We start from the raw sequence: 21,598 nt of genomic DNA on the forward strand, positions 1-21,598 counted from the left end.
GCTATACCATCACTGCTTGGAAAAGGAATTCTGCATCATACATTAATTACAGAAGTGTACTTTTACACCTCAAAATTCAACACTCACTATATCACAAAAAATGACCCTGCCCCTTGTTACCTGTGAAGTCGGCTGGGCATTCGCAGGTGTACCCTCCCTCTCGGCTGATGCAGCGTCCGTTATTCCTGCAGGGGCCCGAGTAGCATAGGTCCACCTCCGTCTCACAGTAGTCCCCTGTGAAACCGTCCGGGCACCGACACCTCAGCCCAGCCACAGGGTGTATGGGCCGGAACAGCACCGTATCCGAAGAGATAAACGGCGCCGAGCTGTCGAACCGTAAGACAGCAACGCACTTCATGTAGTTCTGGCAGGGCTCCCGCAGACACACGTTATCGTCGAAGGGAAGCACACGCTGGCCAGAGAGCTGCCGCAGCAGCGTGCGGTTCAGGTAGACCCGCTCCTGGAGCTCCTCGGAGGGGAGGTAGCGTCCGGCGCCGCTGCCACCACCACCGGGCAACAGCGCCGAGAAGGTGACATTGAGAATGGTGGTGGCATGGCCCTCGTGATGTGGCGTGACGTCCGTGTCGTTCTGCACGTTGAAGATGAAGACAGCGTCGGCAGAGGTGGAGAGGATGGTGGCAACACCGCGGGCAAACAGGGACAGCAGCGGGGACAGGAAGCGCTCCTGGGACATGTTCTCCAGACGCACCGTGATGCTGCTGGTCAACATGGCGTCCGTGATGATGGTGACGCGCAGCGTGCAACGGGCAGACACAGAGTGGATGCCATCTGTGGAGAGGAGAGGAGAGGAGAGGAGAGGAGAGGAGAAGAGAGGAGAGGAGGGGAGAGGAGGGGAGAGGAGAGGAGAGGAGAGGAGAGGAGAGGAGAGGAGAGGAGAGGAGAGGAGAGGAGAGGAGAGCAAGAGAGGAGAGGAGAGATAAGAGGAGAGAGGAGAGGAGAGGAGAGGAGAGGAGAGGAGAGGAGAGGAGAGGAGAGGAGAGATAAGAGGAGAGGAGAGGAGAGATAAGAGGAGAGGAGAGGAGAGGAGAGCAGGAGAGGAGATGAGAGATAAGAGGAGAGGAGAGGAGAGGAGAGGAGAGGAGAGGAGAGGAGAGGAGAGGAGAGGACAGATATGAGAATGATTCTCCACACTAGAACTTAGAACTAACAAATAACTTTATGGATCGGAGGCTGTTTGTGGAGAGGAGAGGGGAGGAGAGTTGAGGTTAGGTGAGGTGAGGCGAGGGCAAAGGGGACAGTTGTCCCTGGCCCAGGGACAGAGGGGGCCCAGAATTGGGTTCTGATTACATTGTATGTATTGAGTGGGGAGTCCTTTCAGATATCTTTGTCCTGGGACCTGCCTCCAATAACGTAACCCAATGCCTGTTCTGTCTGTCTCTGAATGTGACACCTTAAAAACACGGTTCTTTGCCACATTTGGTTTTGCGAAGAAATTATATTCATGGGTCTATTCTTATTTAATGCTCCAGCCTGAGGAAAAGAGCTACGATGTCCATTCCTGTCCACAATATGAACGAACATCTCTGGCTCTCCTTAAACTGAGCAAAACGTGAAACTGTACATCACTGAACCACTTGAAATTCTTTCCTCATTCCTTTCCTCTCAGACTAGTTAAAACCTCCATTAGCCCGATAATTAACGCTAGCCATGACAAAATAGTACATCTGCTTAGTGGGTCACAGCAGGCCTGGTCCATTGTCCATTTGTCCATGTGTTGTGTGGGCATTGTGTTGAGTGCAGTGTGTGTGTGTGTGTGTGTGTGTGTGTGTGTGTGTGTGTGTGTGTGTGTGTGTGTGTGTGTGTGTGTGTGTGTGTGTGTGTGTGTGTGTGTCCTCGCTCGCTCTCTCTCTCTCTCTCTCTCTCGTCATGTGAATGCAGTGCCTTATAATTACTGCACAAAGAGGCCATGTTTCCACTCTGTTACACTGTCCTCTCTCATACTGTCAATCTTCCCAGACATGCAGACAGTGGTAGACACAACAAGACTCGCCAGCGGATTAAAAACAGCCATAAATACAACTTACTGTACAGTATACATACATACAAACACACACACACACACACACACACACACACACACACACACACACACACACACACACACACACACACACACACACACACACACACACACACACACACACACAATGGAAATACAGGAACAGCTGGTCATTAAGAGATGAATGATCTTCTGTCGTGTCTTGAATAGAATGGCTAATGAGGGCACGCACACACTCTGGATTCGCTTTAAAATAATCAATATTTTTAACACATCTTGTGGCCATCTTGTCTCTTCAATACATCTGAATTTCAAAGAATCCACACCAGAATTGCAGGCTGACAGTTTGGAGGATGCCTCTCTGGGTTGATTGAATGGGCGAAATAGCAGATTAATTTTGCGTTAGAATATACAGCATAGTGTTATCGAGTCATTATTGCTTTATGAGCTATACACTGCCCTACAAAACAAGAACGCAGTAACTCTGAAAACTGCAAACTGAGAAAAAAGGCTTCAAAGTTTCCTATATGGCGCGACAACTGTTGTCGGTAAAGTGGTGGTGACACTTCCTGCTAATGCTTTTTTAGGATAGAAATTAAATGCACACAAAAAAAAACAGAAAAAACAACATTTACGTGTCTTTTTGCCACAAAAAAACAGAGTTACTGCATTCTTGGCTGGTATTACTGCCACAAAAAGGAGTTACTGCGTTTTTGGCTAGTATTACTGTCTACTCCCAAACCAATTCCCATTGGAAAGTGCTGCAGTAACTCAACAACACCGCAATAACTTTTTTTTTGGTCATTTTTGCACTTTCAAAATGATTTTTCTCTAAAACGGGACGGTGTTGGACCACCATTTTTTGACACAAGACAAATTAGGTAGTTTAAAGCCCATTTCCGATATAATTTTTTTTTCGACCATTTTGAGTTACTGCGTTCTTGTTTTGCACGGCAGTAAAATATAGTCTAATGATTAGTGACGACATACAGCATTGCTGCTTACTTCATACAAGTGCACGTGCTGCTGGACCCTCTGGACCGTCGAGCCTTGGACTGTAGTGTTTAGGAAAGCAACTTTGTCACCTTGTTTTCCTTTCTTTATAAGCTCCCTCTCTCTCTGTCACCTTGTTTTCCTCTTTATACGCTCCCTCTCTCTCTGTCACCTTGTTTTCCTCTTTATACGCTCCCTCTCTCTCTGTCACCTTGTTTTCCTCTTTATACGCTCCCTCTCTCTCTGTCACATTGTTTTCCTCTTTATACGCTCCCTCTCTCTCTGTCACATTGTTTTCCTCTACTCTCCACGCTCCCTCTCTTATCTCTCAGTGGGGAGCCCAAACCACAGGAAATTCTCCAGCTCGTGCCCAGAAAATTCCCAGTCATTTCCTCACCTGAGAGTTGGCTATCCGTCCTGTCTCTTTTCCAAAGGTCGGATGGAAAAATTCAGGGGAAAACGCGGTTCTGAATTTTCTTTTTCGGCTATCACTGAGTGGTTCCACTTTTTCTTTTGTTGTTTGACTATGTCTAGTAGCACCACTGCTTTCTGCCTTCCATGTACTTACTGTAATGTAGCCAGTGATGAATAATACATCCGATGCAGCTTGTCATTATATGCTGGATTGTGGACTTCCTAAAATATTGCACTCCTGGAAACTACTGTACACACCTCAGGGAGGAAGACTCAGTCATGTGTTGCTTGCGAGAAGCTCTTCAAGTCTGACCTGCATATTAATATAGATAGCAATTAAGAGGACTGGATAGCTTGAGGATCATGAAAACACATTATTATATGTAATGCACTATGTCAAATAACTCCATACAAAATGCATGCAGTGGTCAGAGGTGGAAGAAGTACTGATGTTGTGTACTTAAGTAAAAGTAGAAGTACCCTGCAAAAAAATTACTCAAGTGAAAGTAAAAGTTGTACACCAAAAATGTAGGCCTATTTAAGTACAAGTCCTAAGTACTAACTTTTAAATGTACTTTTTGAGTACAAAAGTACAAGTAGGCCTACTCGCACAATGGCTGTCTTTCTCCACGTCTGCCAACTTGATTCAATAGGAAAAAGTTTCTGCAACGGTTTTCGATTGTATTTGAACATGAGTCCTGTTAATGTTTTCTAAAGTATCTTTTCTGACTGGGTGTCAGTTTGGAAGAGGGGATTGGTCCCGCCTCCCTGCCCGCAGCTGAGGCTACTCAAATATCCACAAAACACAGCAGGAAAACCTAGGAAAATGTAACTAGTAGCGAAGTCTTCTTCTGGAAATGTAAGGAGTAGAAAGTACAAGTAATTGTCAAAAAAATTAACTAAGTAAAAGTAAAAGTCTGCATTTTTATTTTTACTCAAGTAAGTACAAATTCCAGAAAAAACTACCGAAGTACAGTAACGAAGTAAAAATACTTTTACGTTCCACCTCTGGCAGTGGTGCTATCACTGTAAGTTCAACTATGGCTTTCCACAAACTAGCTTATTTGTCCAACTCTGCCATTAAACTTGGCTGACTACCCAGTTGGCACTACTATTCCACAGAGTGCAATATGTACCGTAGTGTAAAGTGTGGATCGCATCAGATCTAAGACAGACTAATCCTTCTCTTAAATATCACCGCCATTCTGCTTTGTCTCAATCAATGTCACCTGAGAAAGAAACAGTATGCTGGTAAACCAACAGTAGTATATTAGTAGAGGTCAGACATACTTGGAAAGCGCCCCTGTTTGTTTTGGCAATGCAAAACAACCACAGGATCCAGAGATAAGACGCATGTCACAGATAAATTAAGGAAAAGAAAAGGGCACTTTAAGCAGTCTGACGTAGTGCGTGTTGCACCGGTTGCATCTGTCTCACTTTCACTCTAATGCTCCCCTTCACTTTAAAAGAGCCCATAAAACACAACACAGGCTTAAGAGTTTCTTTTTCCCTTTTTTCTTAGATGTGCGAGCACACATGGCCCACAATGGATTGTGCTTAATCAAGCTAATCGGAGTTTCTTTATTACAACTATTTTTTTGTGGTAGACCCTACTTTGTTTGTGTTAAGCACACAAGACACCAAACATTCAGTACTGAAAAACACAAGGGAGTTGGAATAATCTTATTGACAAAACAGTCCATGAAAAATGCCACTACATAGCGTAAGTAGCTTTACAGCTTTATGGGTTATTCTTATAGACATAGTTCTCTCATTCCAAACACAGTAATCTCTTACTGGACACTAGCAACTGCTGGGTACTTTTGAACAGACACATATGCCCCTCCACCCTCCATTAATTTCATGTGACTCTTCCTTTAGGAACATGCAACATCCTCTATAAAGCACCTCCCTTTACACAGTCATACACAGCTCTTTACTTTCCAGATTCATGGAAACAATAAGAGAGTATGTTATGTTAACAAGGCCCATGGACATTAAGGAAATAATGGTCTAGCTAGCGCTCACAGCGTACTGATCTGGGCAGACCATATACTTTCCCAGTAATGCTGTACCAGCCAAATCCCAGACTTGAGCTGTGTAACAAGAGAAGACAGATTCAGTATATGAAGACAACTAGAGCTTAATGCTTTCCTAACCTGGCTTTAGAGCAGGTATTAGGTTTAAAGTAGAGAATGCCATCCTCATAGTGCATTAAGGCCCATTCTAAACAATGTCCTGAAAAGTCATTTAAAAAAACCATTATGGTAAGTTGTTTTTCTCAGAACAGTGTGTTTCACGCTTTAAAAAAGGAAGATTACATTCCTCGGTAGCACTGTCCTTTTTACTGGACAATGGCAAGACGTAGCTTAAGTCTCACTGCTATCAGAAGACACCTCAAACACCATTTGGCTGAATTACAGTCGGATAGTTTTCTCTTGTTTACTTCTTGTCCTCTAGAAACCTTTGAAAACACTTGAACCGCAGCAGAGGTCTACCATACAACGCAAGCAGTGTCACATTTCATGAAAATATAATTAAGAATGACATCCCAAACATGCATTAGGTTCATCCGGCCACCCTCTGAAACGAGGTCAAACGCGCTAGAGTCCTCTAGAGTCAACAGATGTTCAATTTACTCCTCGTATTTGGAGGTGAAAATAGAGGAGCCCTTTCACAGGCTTCTTATAGAGCTGTGGCTCAGGCAATAGCCAACCTCCTCCTCCTCTGTGCAATGTTAATCTATTCATTTCCAGTTATCACCGGATCCCCCACCACATGTGTCAAGGGCAGGGAAACATCAGTGAACTAGTCATGAAACGGCCTCAACAACACACTACACTACGAAATAAGTACAGTATGTCACAAATAAATAGCTGAAATATCAATGAATAAAACTTTTCAACTAAAAATTCCTGTGGAATGTCAGGCATTAATCAGAGGAAATAGAGGAATAGTTGACTCCATCACCTGCACTGCCCATTGAAATACATGAACCAAGTTACTGAACAAAACAGAGACATCAGACATCTAGGTTGAGACTCGAGGGGGTTACGCTCCAGCACTTTGGCCAAAGGTTTGGGAAAGGGCTCTATGAATGACATGGGGGCCACCATAACATCATGGCTGCCTGATGACCTATATACAGCATGGAGCTGGGCCAGCTCTTCTCTGTCACACAATGGCCAGCACTGGGACACAGAGGGGCCACCAAACACTGCTCAGTGGGTCCATAACACCCAGCCACTGTCTGGTGGGGTGGTGGCACATATTCCAGGATACAATCCAATTTTCCACAAAGGTCAACCAACTTTTAGAGATTTTCTCAAATCAGCTACATTTTTTACTAATTCGTTACTGGTGAGAGATAAGAAGAACAAGGGCACATTACCCGATAGATGCCAAGGAGAAAAAATATGCCCATGATTTAGGATGGATTTTGCCTCTTTACGATAGGTCAACACCTTACATGGATTCAACACCTTACGTTGAATCCATGAACTTTTTGTGAACTGCAAAAGATACACTTCCTTCCATGTTACCCTTTTTATCTAATAGAATACTCTCACTGGGTGAGCAGCCACCTTATGGCAATGACGACTTTCATGTTTCTTTATATGAGTGGCAGTCCTCAAAAGCGGCTCTGTTTCCTTTTTGATCTTAATGAGGAGCTGCATGCCATTTACTGGCTTCCTTCTGACTCACTCCCTCTTCCTCTTCTTTGATAGTGTTTTAATAACAGGCAAATCAAACATGATAAAACAAGGCCTGCATTGTGGGATGTCCGGATGAGGGACACAGCACTGCCACATGCCAACCTATTGGCATTTTGGGGTATTGGAAAGTATGTCACATTAGTTAATATGATGGTAAGGCATCAATGAATCCCTATCTCTAATCTCTATCAGTATTGTTGGCTCATCACTTCAGTCCTTTCATGGGCACCATAACATTGATTTAGAACTATGGCAACATTTTAAGTTCTGACTATGAAGTCACAAATGTTCTGTGGGATTTTTAACACGGATACCTTGTTTCGACCGACACAGTACCGGTGTCGGTCGGTCCCGCGCTAGCACCAGCACGGCCCTTATCGGACAGAGGTAAGAGTTCTTCAGATGGCTTGCTGTAGAATGGTAGAGTAAAATTCTGGCCCAGGGCACTGGATTGCTAGCCTGGTCCTGACCATCCCATAATACTACCATTTCCATTTCGTATTCATGGTCTGGACTTTGTTTGATCTGACGCAATTGCAGGAAGCAGGAAGAACATTTTCGGAAAAATCTGAATTTAATTTATAAGTTGTTGAACAAACATGTCTGACGTCTATCTATGGCGATGTAGGACCGTTTAACAGACATGTCTGACAGAACATCCTACCGTAGGATAAAATTACAACGTAGGACCGTTTGTCAGAACACCGGCGAAAATCCTGCCGGTCAACATCGCTCCACAAAAGACAGGTGCCAGACATAGTGCGGAGCCAAGTGTCTTGGCGGAAGTACGTAGGATGGCGCGCGAGGCTACTGGATTGCTACGCGGGTGACCTGGGTTCGATTCCCGACCCGGGGTCATTTCCTGATCCTCCCCAATCTCTCTCTCCTTTCCTGCCACACTCTTCACTGTCCTTCCTAAATAGAGTTGAACAAATATATTTGAAAACAATTCTAGGACTACTCAGACAAAATCTGTACTCCTCAACGGGTTAATACTGCAAGCAAAAAGGAGATGTACTGTAAGTCATGAATGACCCTTCCAAAATTAGTAGTTACTACCTTTTATAGGACCTTTTACATTTTACAAAAGGATAAATTAATTTTCTATTAGGCTTACATCAGTACCATTCAGTACGTCCAACCTCGCATTTTTTGTCTCTTTTGAGGGAACTACATCTTCATCTACTTCTGCGGGCACAACATTAGGCAGTATTGTATGGACCCAGTGCCTCATGCCATACAAACTATGGCGTATAGATAGACACCAGTGTGACGCATATGTCATTTCCATACCACATATTAATGTCGATGTAGGTTTATAGACATATGTGTGTGTGACTAGATAGCAACAAAGCAACGATAAGAAGCCCTGTCTATCCCACACATCTTCCCAACCGCAAACAGACATACAAGCCACCACCATGCTGCGGAGAATCCATAATAATAGCTTGTCAGATAACAAATCTGCTTTGACTACATTTTCCCCACCTTGGCTTGACGTGTGCTTTCAACACGAGACTGCATTCCTTCCCATGCCCTATTAGCGGTACATAGGCCCTGGACTGTGGAATGTGGCGGGGCGAAGGGAAGGAGCAACCCAGAAACGAGGTTAATGAAAGAGCCATCAAAATGCCAACACACCGCCATTAAACTGCCAGTGTCCAACACCTACAGGGCATTAAGGAATGCAAGCGCCTCTCTGGGTCGTTTGTCACCAGTGATGAGATGAGTGCTACCAACCAGGGAAGAGCTGAGAGGAAAGGAGAGGAGAGGGGGTGAGTGGTGGGGGTGCTGGGTGTGTGTGTGTGTGTGTGTGTGTGTGTGTGTGTGTGTGTGTGTGTGTGTGTGTGTGTGTGTGTGTGTGTGTGTGTCTGTGTGTCTGTGTGTCTGTGCGTGTGTGGATGAACAGGAAAAGAAGGAGTGTTGTTGACAGATGCCTGTATGTCTTCAAACACCTAATGGCTCCACATTGACGCCTGCTTTGATGTGTGTAGCGATGAGGGGCATTCGTTCCTCAGTGGAGGTATGAAACAGCATGAGGGTGGATTTCTTGGCTACCGAGGCCATACGCTTTATGGCTCTTGCTGAAAAGTCAACTCCCGGGGGGATGAAAGGGAAAGTTTTGGGGAGACATGGCACATCAAAAAATCTCTATCTAACTAAACCCAGGACACATGGGGTGAAAGGCGGCATAGCTATGAAATCATCCAACCTCATCATCAATCAACCTCATAATACACAATGTTCTACCAGTGGTACACTTTACAATTTGTCGAAACAACTTAACTATGTATACCATAGTAATACACTAGTAGTGTGACTTTAGTAATACATAAAGTAATACATAAAGACTTGGTCGCTGCCATTCTGGTTAAACCAAAACTTACAACAGGGGCATTGTCCTAAAACACAACCAGTTATTTATTAGACCACAACACTATGGTTATTATCACACATGAAGACTAAGACTAAGAATTAGTGCAACTGGCTGCCACTGCCGCATACAGCATGTACACTACCAAAGAGATGCAATGTCCAGCCTGTTCATACACACATGATACATACAAGGTATACCATGTGGGAAGCTGTGGCATGAAGGGAGTACAATAAAGAAGAAAAACACAGCATTCTCAGTATTCAATTATGTACTGTATACTGTATATTCTCCCACAAACATTTCGGGCTAAACTCCCCATTAGAATGCACATACCACCTATGGGCATTTCATTCACAGTTAACATTTGTCAGTGAATAAGTAAGTGAAATCTGAGTGTGCTGTCTTTTTGTCCTTTACCATACAGCAGCTGATGTGGGATTCGGCACCCTGTTGAAATTAAATTAATAAGTTTAGGTGATGCAGTGAGAGTGTGTAATTTCTAACAACTCGAACGGGAGTACAGGCACCCTAATCTCCATAGGCCTACATGTATTTCAGGGAAGGCAACTACCGGTATATGGTCTTGGCAGGCATCACTGGCATCTACAGTAAATTGCTTTGTATAAAAGTGTCTGATAAATGTAATGTGATGTAATGCACTATCATGAGTAAGGTATGTTTACAGAGTACTGTGTCTGGTATTTAATCAGAGAATGTTGAAAATATGATGACGCTGTTGCCATTCAAAACAATACTTTAAAAGGAGAGCACAAGGAAAACCTTTTCTAGAAAGTCACAGCAAAATACAAAAGTATGCCTGCAAGGTTATCTAGCTACTAACTTATACATTACATCTAATAACATCCATTACATCTAATAACAAAGATCCCCATCCATGCCAAACTGAAAATGCTACATGGTGATCCACATGATGACCAGTTACTAAACAAAAGTGCACAGCAATTCACTGCTCTCTAGCGCTCCACAGGAATGGCAAGCATGCATTCCCATTCACACTCATTCAGAGAGACGCCTGATTTCATTCAGTTGACTATTCTCTTGTTTGCTGCACTGGGACAAAAGAAGCAGGAATTCTCAATTCAGACCCACAACATTGTCATGTAGTGGGCCTAAAATGGCCCTCACAACGCTCTCAAGCTTATGATCATGGAAAAAAAATCTCAGAGGTGAGGCTGCACCCTCCACCGGTTTTAGCAGGTGACCTCATGAGCAACTGTTTGATATAGAGATGTACAGGATCCAAGATCCGGTTCCGGATCCGGCAGGATAATAGGGTTTTTCAGACTATCCGGATCCGGCAAGATCTTAAGCAGTGGATCCGGTATCCGGCAGGATCCTAAAAATCAGGATCCGGTGCATCTCTAGTTTGATATGAACATTCCTACCTTCTCTTTACAGAACTTTTTTTTTTTGCATCTCCTGGCAACCGGCCTTATTCATGTGAAAATGAAAAGCACAAGATTGTGGAAAAGTCACACTGTATCGCCTATTCATTTAATTTTTATTTTTTAACTGGGTACTGAGTCAGCCATAAGTTATATTGGAGGAGCAAAGGACAGCACCCTCAGGTCTTAATTAATTTATTCGACGACATTATTCGACTACCTGAACATTTCAGGTGCTAAGTGCCCTTCCTCACAAAAAAATAAGAACAAATCTGAGGGCTGAGGCAGATACCTCCTCTGGGTTTATCAGGTGACCTCATCGGCAACCGTTCAACAGGAACACACATCATACCTTCTCTTTACAGAACTATTTTTGGTAACCCCTGGCAACCGGCCCTATTCATGGGAAAATTAGAAGCAGCCATTGAGAGGAGAGGAGAGGGAGGTGCAGCTTAGCTCAGGCCTAATGGGCACCTCAGACAGAACAAAAGCAGAAACCAAAACCCTGCAATCAGCCATAATGGGGAAACAGAGAATGAGATTAGGCACAATATGAACGGGGAGACAATCAAAACAAAAGTTTATGACTGATCTGTTGTACAACTGTGTGTGTGACTTGGAAGAACATCTGAAGCAGGACACATCGGCAGTTTATCGGTTTATAAGTGATTTGTAGTACAACTTGACTTGAGTGCAGTATTATTACAATGAGAGTGTCTGACAAGGATAGGAATGAAAAAATGAAAGATTGTGTTATTTTGTGTGTGTGTGTGTGTGTGTGTGTGTGTGTGTGTGTGTGTGTGTGTGTGTGTGTACGTGCATGAGTGTTTTCATCTTTGCATGGCACGGTGTGGGAGTGTCGGGGAGCTGATAGGGATGGCTGGATGAGACGTGGAGAAGTAAGTGTGAGAGCATGCCAAATGAAACCCTCCCTCAGCTCATGTCATGGTCCAGTGAGGAAGGAGAGAGACGACTGCAGATCTGTACACGAGCCAGGAGACATCGGTTGCAAATCAGAATTGAAAGGACTGAATCTGGCCTTCTCGTTTCGCAGGGCCCTGACACACAAGCACACAAACAAGCCTTGTGGATTTTTTGTGTTGTTTTCTTCTTTGACAGGAATCTGCATGAGGACAATGCCACTGCAGCTTCTTGTATTGACAAGAGTCCCCCCGCAAAACACACCCCCTCCTCTTCTTTTCACTTCGCCCACCCCTCCCCCACCGAGCCCCCGACCGCCACAAAAGGGGCCCGTGCGGCACCCCTCCTGCTCTCCTCCTAAGAAAAGTCTGAGGGCCTTAGCAAGCTTACGGTAACCACGGCGACGGGAGATGAGAGCCAGAAACTTTCTCATTCTTACCCCCCCCCCCCCCCCCCAAACTCCCACATGCCTGTTTCCTCGAGTCAGCCCCCTGACCAGCTCTGACAGGCACGTTTTCAGTAGCCCTCTGAAACCTCAACAGAGGAAAAGAGGCCGGCCCTCTGACTTATGATTGAAAATGAGACCCAGTGTGGTCCGACAGGCTATTGTAGGTTGAACCCTATTTTTTCCCCCCAAGTGAACCCATGCATTCCCCAAGCCATTCATATTCAATCTTAACGAGTCATTCACTGCCTGTTTTGTGTTGTTGATTCTGTGCTATGTTACTTTGGTGTTACGATCAGCGTGCAGGTCTCTGTAAAAAGAGAAAAGATCAGCTTTGTGTATTTTGCCTTTTTCATGGGGCTCATTATTTCATAAGCTCTTCGCCTTGCCATATCTAACAAAACTAACAAAGGCACACCGTAAAATATTGGAGCAACTTCCTGGCAGGTAAGCTGGGTATGTTATCAGAAGGTTCCTGTAACTCTGCTTCAAGGTTGATGAACAGTTTCTACCACGAACCAAGTCAAGCTACGCTAAGTGTCATTTTGCATCCATCAATTCAATCATTTTATCATGCATAAATTGTAGAAAAAAATTAGACCAGTAAAAAGTCTAGAGAATTTACCGTCTACATCATTTGACGGGTTAAGCACTTGAAGTGCAGGTGGTCCGGGCCGTCCTTCAGACTGATGGAAATACAACACTCAGCAGCAGCAGGAGTGGCACGTTCATACCACGTCAAACTCCTCAACTAACATGAGTGATTGATACACGCAATGAGAGCTGTGCGGTTAATCACAAAGAAAAACTTTTGGAGCGAACAAAAAATGCAGCTCGGCCGAAAGGGGAATCCCATGTGCTCCTCCTGACTCCCATCTGACATTTGTGTCTTCAGGGTAGTAACGGAGGCTCATGTTTAAGCTAGTCTTGGGGGTCAGGTCTAGAGATTTTTGTCTTCGCCGACTTTAGGACAAAAGTAAACACAGTGCAGACTCCGAGGTAGATAACCCACTAGTCTCGCGCCACTACATCAACAGAAGCTTAATATTTAATCTTTACTTGCAACATTCGGCTGATGTAATTCACATCCATTTATAAAAGTGGTTATCCAAGGACAGTTTGGAGCATTCGCTCTGGAACACTTGAGTTTAAAGTTCATTTGTCATGCTTGAAGCCTTGGATGGAGAAGGAATTGGAGACGCGCTTGGACCATAAAACATGAGCAAAAAGACTAAATCATAACTTAAGAGGAAAAAAAAACGTTACAGCTTTTGGGATTCAGGCCATGGGGGTCTGAGAATTGTATTTGGGGGCGGGGGATAGAGAGAGAGAGAGAGAGAGAGAGAGAGAGAGAGAGAGAGAGAGAGAGAGAGAGAGAGAGAGAGAGAGAACAAGAGCGAGAAAACGAGAGAGAAGAGGAGGACAGGGGAAGAGATCACTGATGTATGTTACAGCTTTTGGGATTTCTGAGAGGGCCAAGGGGGTCTGAGTTTTGTGTTTATAAAGAAGGGGGGTCAGAGAGAAACAGAGAGACAGGGAAAGAAAGTGAGCGAATGAGAGGGAAGAGTGTTGCAAAGGGGTTTGGGTGTCATGGGGGGTGGTGAGAGAGTGGGTGGCTGGCTTGGCTAGAGCTGGTATTTGGCACTCATTTTCTCTTTTCATTAAGATGGGCACATGGCAGCTGCTCCAAAGGCTTTAGGGAGGAATTTAAGGCCCGGGGGCAAGGCCCAGATTATTTCATAATTGTCACGGTAAAGCTATATCTCTGCAGGCTGAAAAAAAGACAACAAAAAAAAACAGCGGCACTTGTTTCACTTGCGCGTATTGACAGTTGTATTGAAGAAGATGCTAAAGAGACAATGTTCTGCCTTGTAAACATCTGAGAACTAAAAGAAGCATGATAAGAGACGCATCATAAACAGAGTCTGCATGGTAAATATGAGTTCTAAAATGTGAACATATTCAAGCTGTATGAATTGTTTATTGCGAATGAACTTTGTCATTCCAACAAGTTTTCTCTCTGGTGGTATGGCATATCAGGACCATTATTATTAGTTGCAGCAGATTTGCACACTGTTCTCCCAGTGAAACGCTGTAATAGTCGCCACAAGTACTACACTACTAGTACTACACTACTACAACATTACACAGGACCTTACTGTAAGTAATACATTACAACTTGGTCATTGCCATTCTGGTAACAGAATGAACATAGAACAGAACATGAGGGGGCAATAAGATAGTTAAGCAGTTCTTTCATACTAACATCAACTTTTGCAGACAGTTCCAATGAGATGATTCACATCCATAATTGTATGTCGCATGGCATGCTCCCAAACTCTCACTGCTACTGGCAGCAACTCTCCCTGGCTAATGATCTTCCTCTCCCTCATCCACCCTGTCTCCATTCTGCCGTCCCTCGCTCCCCTCACCCCAGCCCACCCCACCACCAGCAGTGGAGCACTACCCGCACTTGGGGAACCCTTGGGTTGGTGGAGCTATATTTGACTTCTTCATTCATATCCTGCGAGAGAGACATTATTCAGAGAGCAGCTCATCTGGCAGCCTGTGATCAGCGCGAGTCAGCAGATGTTTAGGGATGTCCCCTGCCCTTCTGCCTTCTCAGAAAAAAAAACACTACAAGATCTCCCAAGAAGCTGAAGAGCAAGCAAAGCTTTCATTATTTTTTTCAGAATGTTCTTAGACCATCTGTTCGAAAATAATGTGCTATGTGCTTTATCTCTAAACCAAGAAAAGTACTGTTAGGAGGACTATTTTAGGCTTATGGTGATTCAGTGTTTGTGGGATCAAAACTTGACGGCAACTTCACAGTAATTGGCCTAGAGCACATTATCATGTGGTTACATAGCTAAACAAGTGAAACATTTTCGGCCTATTCTAGACTCAAAGTGAGCAATCTAGAATCCTGAACGCTGTTACAAACTTGCAAAACCAAATCCACACTTAAGTTTAGGTGTTTGTGTTGGCAGTATTTCATTGCAAATGATTATTCTTCACTATATCTTGCCTGGCATTTTGAACACTATCAGAAAAATGTATGAAGTCACAGACAAAATATGTGTTTTTTTATGTTAATCTGGCAGGGAATATAAAGACTTCAAACAATGTATTTTTGGAAGAAGGACCTGTAGTAATGCCCATAATGTTGCCATGGCACCCAGGCCTCATCAGTCACATCCTCCATTAGTCCATTCACATACTGTCAGACATTTTCAGTTGACACACAGGGCATGTCATCGTCCTCTAACTGAAACTGAGTACAAATGACAGCTAAATGGGTGACAGGGACATGCAGGCCCCGGGACATGCCTGGGGGGTGCACTGGGGTGCTCAGGTGAGCAAATTTGCGGATCACCTTACATTGCGGAGGGCAAAGGTCATTACTCCTCAGTCTGTCTTGACACTAAAGATTGTGTGCCTTACCACCACAGCCTTTCAACAAATGAGCCCAGGTAAGTTACCTCACACATTTGTCAGTAGAAAATACAAAAAAATGGTTTTGGTGTAAGTCGAACAGAGACCACAGCACACCAGTGCTCTCATACACAATACAGACTATTAAAGCCCATTGGGAAACTCCAACTCGCAATGTCATCGTAACACAGCACTCCACAGCACACAAGGGAACACTGTACACNGCACACAACGACATTGCATTTATGCCTCACCCGTGCAAGGGGGTAGCCCTCAGTGGCGCCCCATGGGGAGCAGTGCGGTGGGACGGTAGCATGCTCAGGGTACCTGGTAATAACCATTTGGAGTACAAAACCATCTTTGTGATGAACAACAGCACATACAGTATTGCACTGTGTGTATCAAATCATACTGTGCAGAAGGATTACACAATGCACAAGGACTATCCCAAGTGCATGGAAATCTTGTTAACGGAGCTGGCTCTTAGAGCACTTACTACAGGCCAAGAGGATGTTATTTGTCTGTGTGCGAGGCTGCAGCACATGCCATTGGTTATGTTCTGAAACTGAATTATGGCTGGCAGCAGTCTGACCAGTCAACACAGGGCAGTTGACAGATAAGAGGGCAGGAATGCAATGGTCAACTCTGCAAACCTCATGACTGGTAAAGACAACAGGGATGGTGATGGTGTGAAATGATTAATTGTGAAAGTAGATCTAACTTTGTTGATGACCTTGGTGAAGGGCATTACACAAATGGTTGACCATTTATGTTTAGTTAAAAAAGTCCACTTTGCAAACACCATGGCTGGAAACAGCACCATGGATGGTGGTGTGAAGCAATTGCAGATCAACAATTTTAGATCAGACACTTGTTGATGACCTTAACGAAAGCCAAAGGAGAAAAAGTTGGCCAATTGTAATAAATAAGTAAAGTTGAAAGTTAAGTTCTGCGCATTCTTTTGATTTACTAACCTTTTTACAGTATTGGAACATCTAAAAGAGATACATACTTCATCTGTACTGAGTGGTGCTGACTATTACCACACCTCTCTAACAGAATTTACAGTGCCTTTATATGTGACTAGTTGATATCACAACAGATATTATTTTTCTTTCTTTACTATGCACTTATCTTCACTCATTTTATCTAATCATAGAGGTAGTCTGCAATCAATCCAGAGTTCCTTGCGAGCTAGAGTTACATGCTGTCAAAAGCTTGTCTGCCTCGAAGCTGAGGCTGAACAATTAGTTGGGAAAGCAGCAGCGTGCTAAAACATGTCCAGCGCCTTTGTGCACCAGAGTGTCTGGAATATGCGGGAAATTGTAATTTGGGGAGAAAATTCAGGCTGACAGATTATCAATCACCCAGCACATAGATCTAAGATGAGGCTTCAGGCTATTTCTGTGAAATACTAGAGATCACAGACTTTGACATACATCTATAATAGGTGGAAATGGATTTGGTTCACTTGCTGCAGGGGGCTGGCTGGTTTGACTTTTTTAAACCACAAAAACTTCTGTTTTTAACAATGACATCGTGTTAACTGAATATTTTATGGCATCTCTAAGGGCACTAAATAAATGGAAAACACCATTGTGGTATATGTCAGTGTAAAACAATATTACCTGTGTGGCACTGGTGACAATTCTCTATCACAATATGCAATGACTTTTGGCTTTTTCACATGTAAGACATGTTAACCATAGGCAACCATGCAATGAATCTGTCTCTACAACCAATTAAAGCCACTGACCTATGAAACCTCTTTGGCTTTGTTAATGTGGTCATGCTTGTGCTCCGCAAGAATGAGTGACTTCTCTCTGCTCCCTGTGAGCAGTCAGAGAGGTGCTGTAAAGCTGATTAAATGCAACTGGTCACCAGCAAGTCTGCATCACAAAAGACTGTGGTAAAAGTTCAAACATTTTAGGCCTAAAACAGGCAGCTAGGCATGAAACTGTCAGCAGATAAGTCTGGGCTCTTGCAAGCATTTTTTAAACTCACTTTTTGATTCCTTCAAGAGGGCCGTGGATTTAACAGGCCTCTCAGATAACGGACTGACGTCCAGATGTTGGTATTTGACCTTATAACGCTCAGGCCACGATACAGCTCACATACCGAGCAAAGCATCAAATAGGATTCAGTGGTGACATTAAAGCATGCTCCACAGAGCCACACATAAATCAATAAGATAAGGTGGGACTCACCTGTCACAGACACCATCATGGAGGCTTCCAGGGGCCTATTGTTGTCCAGGGCCCTGCTCAGTCTCAGCTCCCCTGTGTCCTGCTTCAAAAGCAGTAGACTCAACTCATTTCCCTCCTCGAATGTGTAGATGAGCTTGTCAGACACATCCGGGTCGTGGGCGGGCACCCTCCCGATGACTCCAGATGGGAAGCTGTTGGACTTGTTGGTGACGTAGTTGTTGAAGATGATCTCAAAGTCCTGCAGCACAGGGGCGTTGTCGTTGACGTCCACCAGACGGACGTGCACCACGGCGCGGCTCACCAGAGGGGCCGAGGTGGCCTGGACCACCATCACATACTCCATCTTGGACTCGTAGTCGAGATCCGTGAGGGCAATCAGGTCTCCGCTGAAGATGTCCAGCTGGAACACCTCTGGAAAGTTTCCCTCCACAATCTGGTACAGGATCTGAGCGTTCGTTCCCTCATCGGGATCGGTGGCTGTGATCCGAGCCACAGTGGACCCCACAGAGCTGTTCTCTTCCACAAAGATGAACATCTCGTCCTTTTCAAACACCGGCGCATTGTCGTTGATGTCCAGCACGGTGACCTGGATGTCCACCGCGGACTTCAGGGGCGGGACTCCTTTGTCCACCGCGAAGGCCTTGAGGTTGTACACCGGCACATTCTCCCTGTCCAGCTTTCTCGCAGTTCTGATGATGCCGGAGTAGGGCTCGATGTAGAAGTCTCCGTCGCCATCCTCTCCCCCCTGGAAGGTGTAGCTGACCCTGCCGTTGGAACCCGAGTCTCTGTCTGAGGCGGACACCTGGAGGACACTGGTGTAGATGGGGGCATCCTCCAGCACTGAGCCCTGGTACAGATCCCTCACAAACTGCGGTGCATTGTCATTCGCATCCAGGACGATGATGTCCACATTGGTGGTGTCTGACTTCTGGGGGATGCCATTGTCTTGGGCGACGATGGTCAGCGTGAAGGAGGACTGGTCCTCGCAGTCAAGCTCGATCTGGGTGGTGATGGCCCCCGTGTCCGGGTGGATCTTGAACTGGGGTACATTGTCCTTCATGATGTAGGTTATGCGCGCGTTCTCCCCCGTGTCTTCGTCGGTGGCGGATATCACCACCACGGTGGAGCCCACGGGCTTGTCCTCGCTCACGATCACCTGGTAGTTGGCACTCTGGAACACGGGCCGGTGGGTGTTGGCGTCTGTGACGTTGATGAACACCTGCGCCGTGTCCTGACGCGTGCCATCGGAGGCCGTCAAGGTCAGCACATACTGCCGCTCCTGCTTGTAGTCCAGGGGCAGGGCCAGGGAAATGAGACCACCCCCACTCTGGCTGGTGATGGCGAACCTGTTCCTGGTGTTGCCGCTGGAGATCTGATAGGTCACCACGCTGTTGACATCCCGATCGATGGCCATCACAGTCACCAGGGTGGTCCCCACCAGGGCATCCTCGTTAATCTTCAAAGAGTACACTTTCTGCGTGAATGTGGGGACGTTGTCGTTTACATCCAGCACTGTCACGCTGACGCTGGCGGAAGAAGACATGGCTGGTGCCCCGTGATCCCTCGCTTCCACGCCAAACGTGTAGTAGTCTGTCGTCTCTCTGTCCAGCTCAGCGCACACTGAAATCCAGCCAGTGCTGTTGTTTATTGTGAATGGGAAGCCAGGCTGTGTGTCTGTCAGCCTGTATGACAGATGGGCATTGCTCCCAGAGTCTCCATCAATGGCCTGAATGTGAATTACAGAGTGTCCAACTGGCACGCTCTCTAGCACAGAGGTTTGGAATGGCGTACTGACAAACATGGGGGCATTGTCATTGACATCCATCACCTGAACCACCACCAGGCCAGTGCTGTTTATGAGAGGCGGGCGTCCCCCATCCTGTGCCTTGATGCGCAAGGTGTACTCTCTCATCACCTCATAATCCAGGGGACTGATCACATCTATGGCCCCTGTGGGGGAGTGGATGTAAAACTGGCCCCTAACATTGCCACTGATGATGCTGTAGTGGACTTTAGCATTATTTCCTTTATCATTGTCTGTGGCTTTAACGACGGCGACTTGAGTGTTAGCTTGAATGTTCTCTGGCACCTGCACAACATAGCGCTTCTCTGTGAACTGGGGATAGTTGTCATTCTCGTCTTCAACTGATATGTGCACTGTTGCTGTGGCGCTGCGTGGACCAGGATCTTTACCCTGATCGTTGGCCTCAACAATAACTTTGTACTGGGACATGATCTCTCTGTCAGGACGAATTTTAGTTCTGACCAATCCATTTCTTGGGTCAATTTCAAACACCCCTTTCACGCCTTCCTCGTTCACAATTTTGTAAACCATATTTGCATTTGACGGCGCGTCACCATCTGTTGCCCTGATCGTCATGACCTCAAATCCGACCTCTACATTTTCACGGATGCTGACTGTGTACTCTGACTGCTCAAACACAGGAGTGTGGTCATTGGTGTCGCTGACAGTGATGGTAAGATAGGCAGTAGCGGATCTTCTGGGAGTACCTGAGTCAGTTGCGATTACTTTGAAAACATGCGTGTCTTTCACCTCCCTGTCAAGGGGTTGTAATGTAGTAACACTACCTGTCTGCGGATTAATTTGAAAGTAATTATTAGACCTACTGTCGAAAAGGGCTTCCATGTCATACTCAACTTTGCCCGCAAGCCCATCGTCCGTGTCCAGTGCTTTTAGAGTTATCACACGTGTTCCAGACGGCTCGTTTTCTGGGACAGACACCTGGTAGTTGGGCAGTTGAAACTGTGGAGGCGTGTTAACATTTCTCTTTTTACGTTTAATCCACGTGCCCTTGTCTTCACCAAAGCCCGTTAACAATCCGTATTCTGACGTTGCCTTGAGCTTTATTTTTAAGCGCACGAAAAACGCACTGGTTTGGGCATTCCGTACATCGCAGAAAAAGTCCAGAGTCCGATGATGTTTGTGAGGTAGGCAAATAACCTGCTCCGCGTGTCCACTGCCCACTCTAACAGTGTTTTTGATGTCTTTTTCCACACATACAGGATGGTCTAAGTGTAAATCCCTATTAGCCACAGGAAAATATCTGCGAATATCCAAAAGATGTCCAATTGAAAAGCACGGGAATGTCCACCGGTCCAGTTCGAAAGACATAAACGCATCGGGCGTTCGTGTCTTTCTTTTATACTTGATATAACAATCCTGTCCATGCACAAAGGTGTTAAAGTATGTTATAACAAAGTTTTCAGAATCAGTGGAAGTGATTTTTAAATACACCGGTGCAGGATTCTTCTGGAGGCGTGCGCAAACAACTTTTTTCGAAAGAGTTAGTATTCCATCATTTTGTCCCAACTGCAAAAAGTGAGTGACATGTTTAGGAGTCAAAGTCCTGACAATATTATAACTCCATCCCGGTCCAAGAGATAAATTGGCCAGCAAGGTCCCTTCTTGTAAAGTCTCCAAAATGTGTAAATCAAAGCATCCACACAGAGTAACTTGGAGGGAAAAAGTCAGCCATAAACACTTCGTTTGTAATCCCATGGTGCAAGTTTCATGAAGTTGCCATAAATGTAACCGTAGTTTTTATCCTCCTTTCCCTCATGGCTCTGTTCTCTTGCTCCAACCTGATAGCAGAGATGTGCCGTCGGACTAGACTGCGCGTCGTCAGATTCTTCCCCCGTTCAG

General features: G+C 45.1%; 1 protein-coding gene across 1 annotated transcript in view; it reads right to left on the reverse strand.

The window, feature by feature from the left end:
• Positions 1–21,598, reverse strand: part of celsr1b (cadherin EGF LAG seven-pass G-type receptor 1b) — an 82,504-nt gene extending 60,906 nt beyond the window's left edge. The window contains exons 1-2 of the mRNA XM_063197566.1: positions 17,935–21,598; positions 121–789 (exon numbers count right to left, since the gene is read on the reverse strand). Of these exons, the coding sequence (XP_063053636.1) occupies positions 121–789; positions 17,935–21,454 (4,189 nt within the window). The 5' untranslated portion in view covers positions 21,455–21,598. The remainder of the gene's footprint in view (positions 1–120; positions 790–17,934) is intronic.

Source organism: Engraulis encrasicolus, chromosome 4 (assembly GCF_034702125.1).
Source record: "Engraulis encrasicolus isolate BLACKSEA-1 chromosome 4, IST_EnEncr_1.0, whole genome shotgun sequence".
NCBI classification, from domain to species: Eukaryota; Metazoa; Chordata; class Actinopteri; order Clupeiformes; family Engraulidae; genus Engraulis; species Engraulis encrasicolus.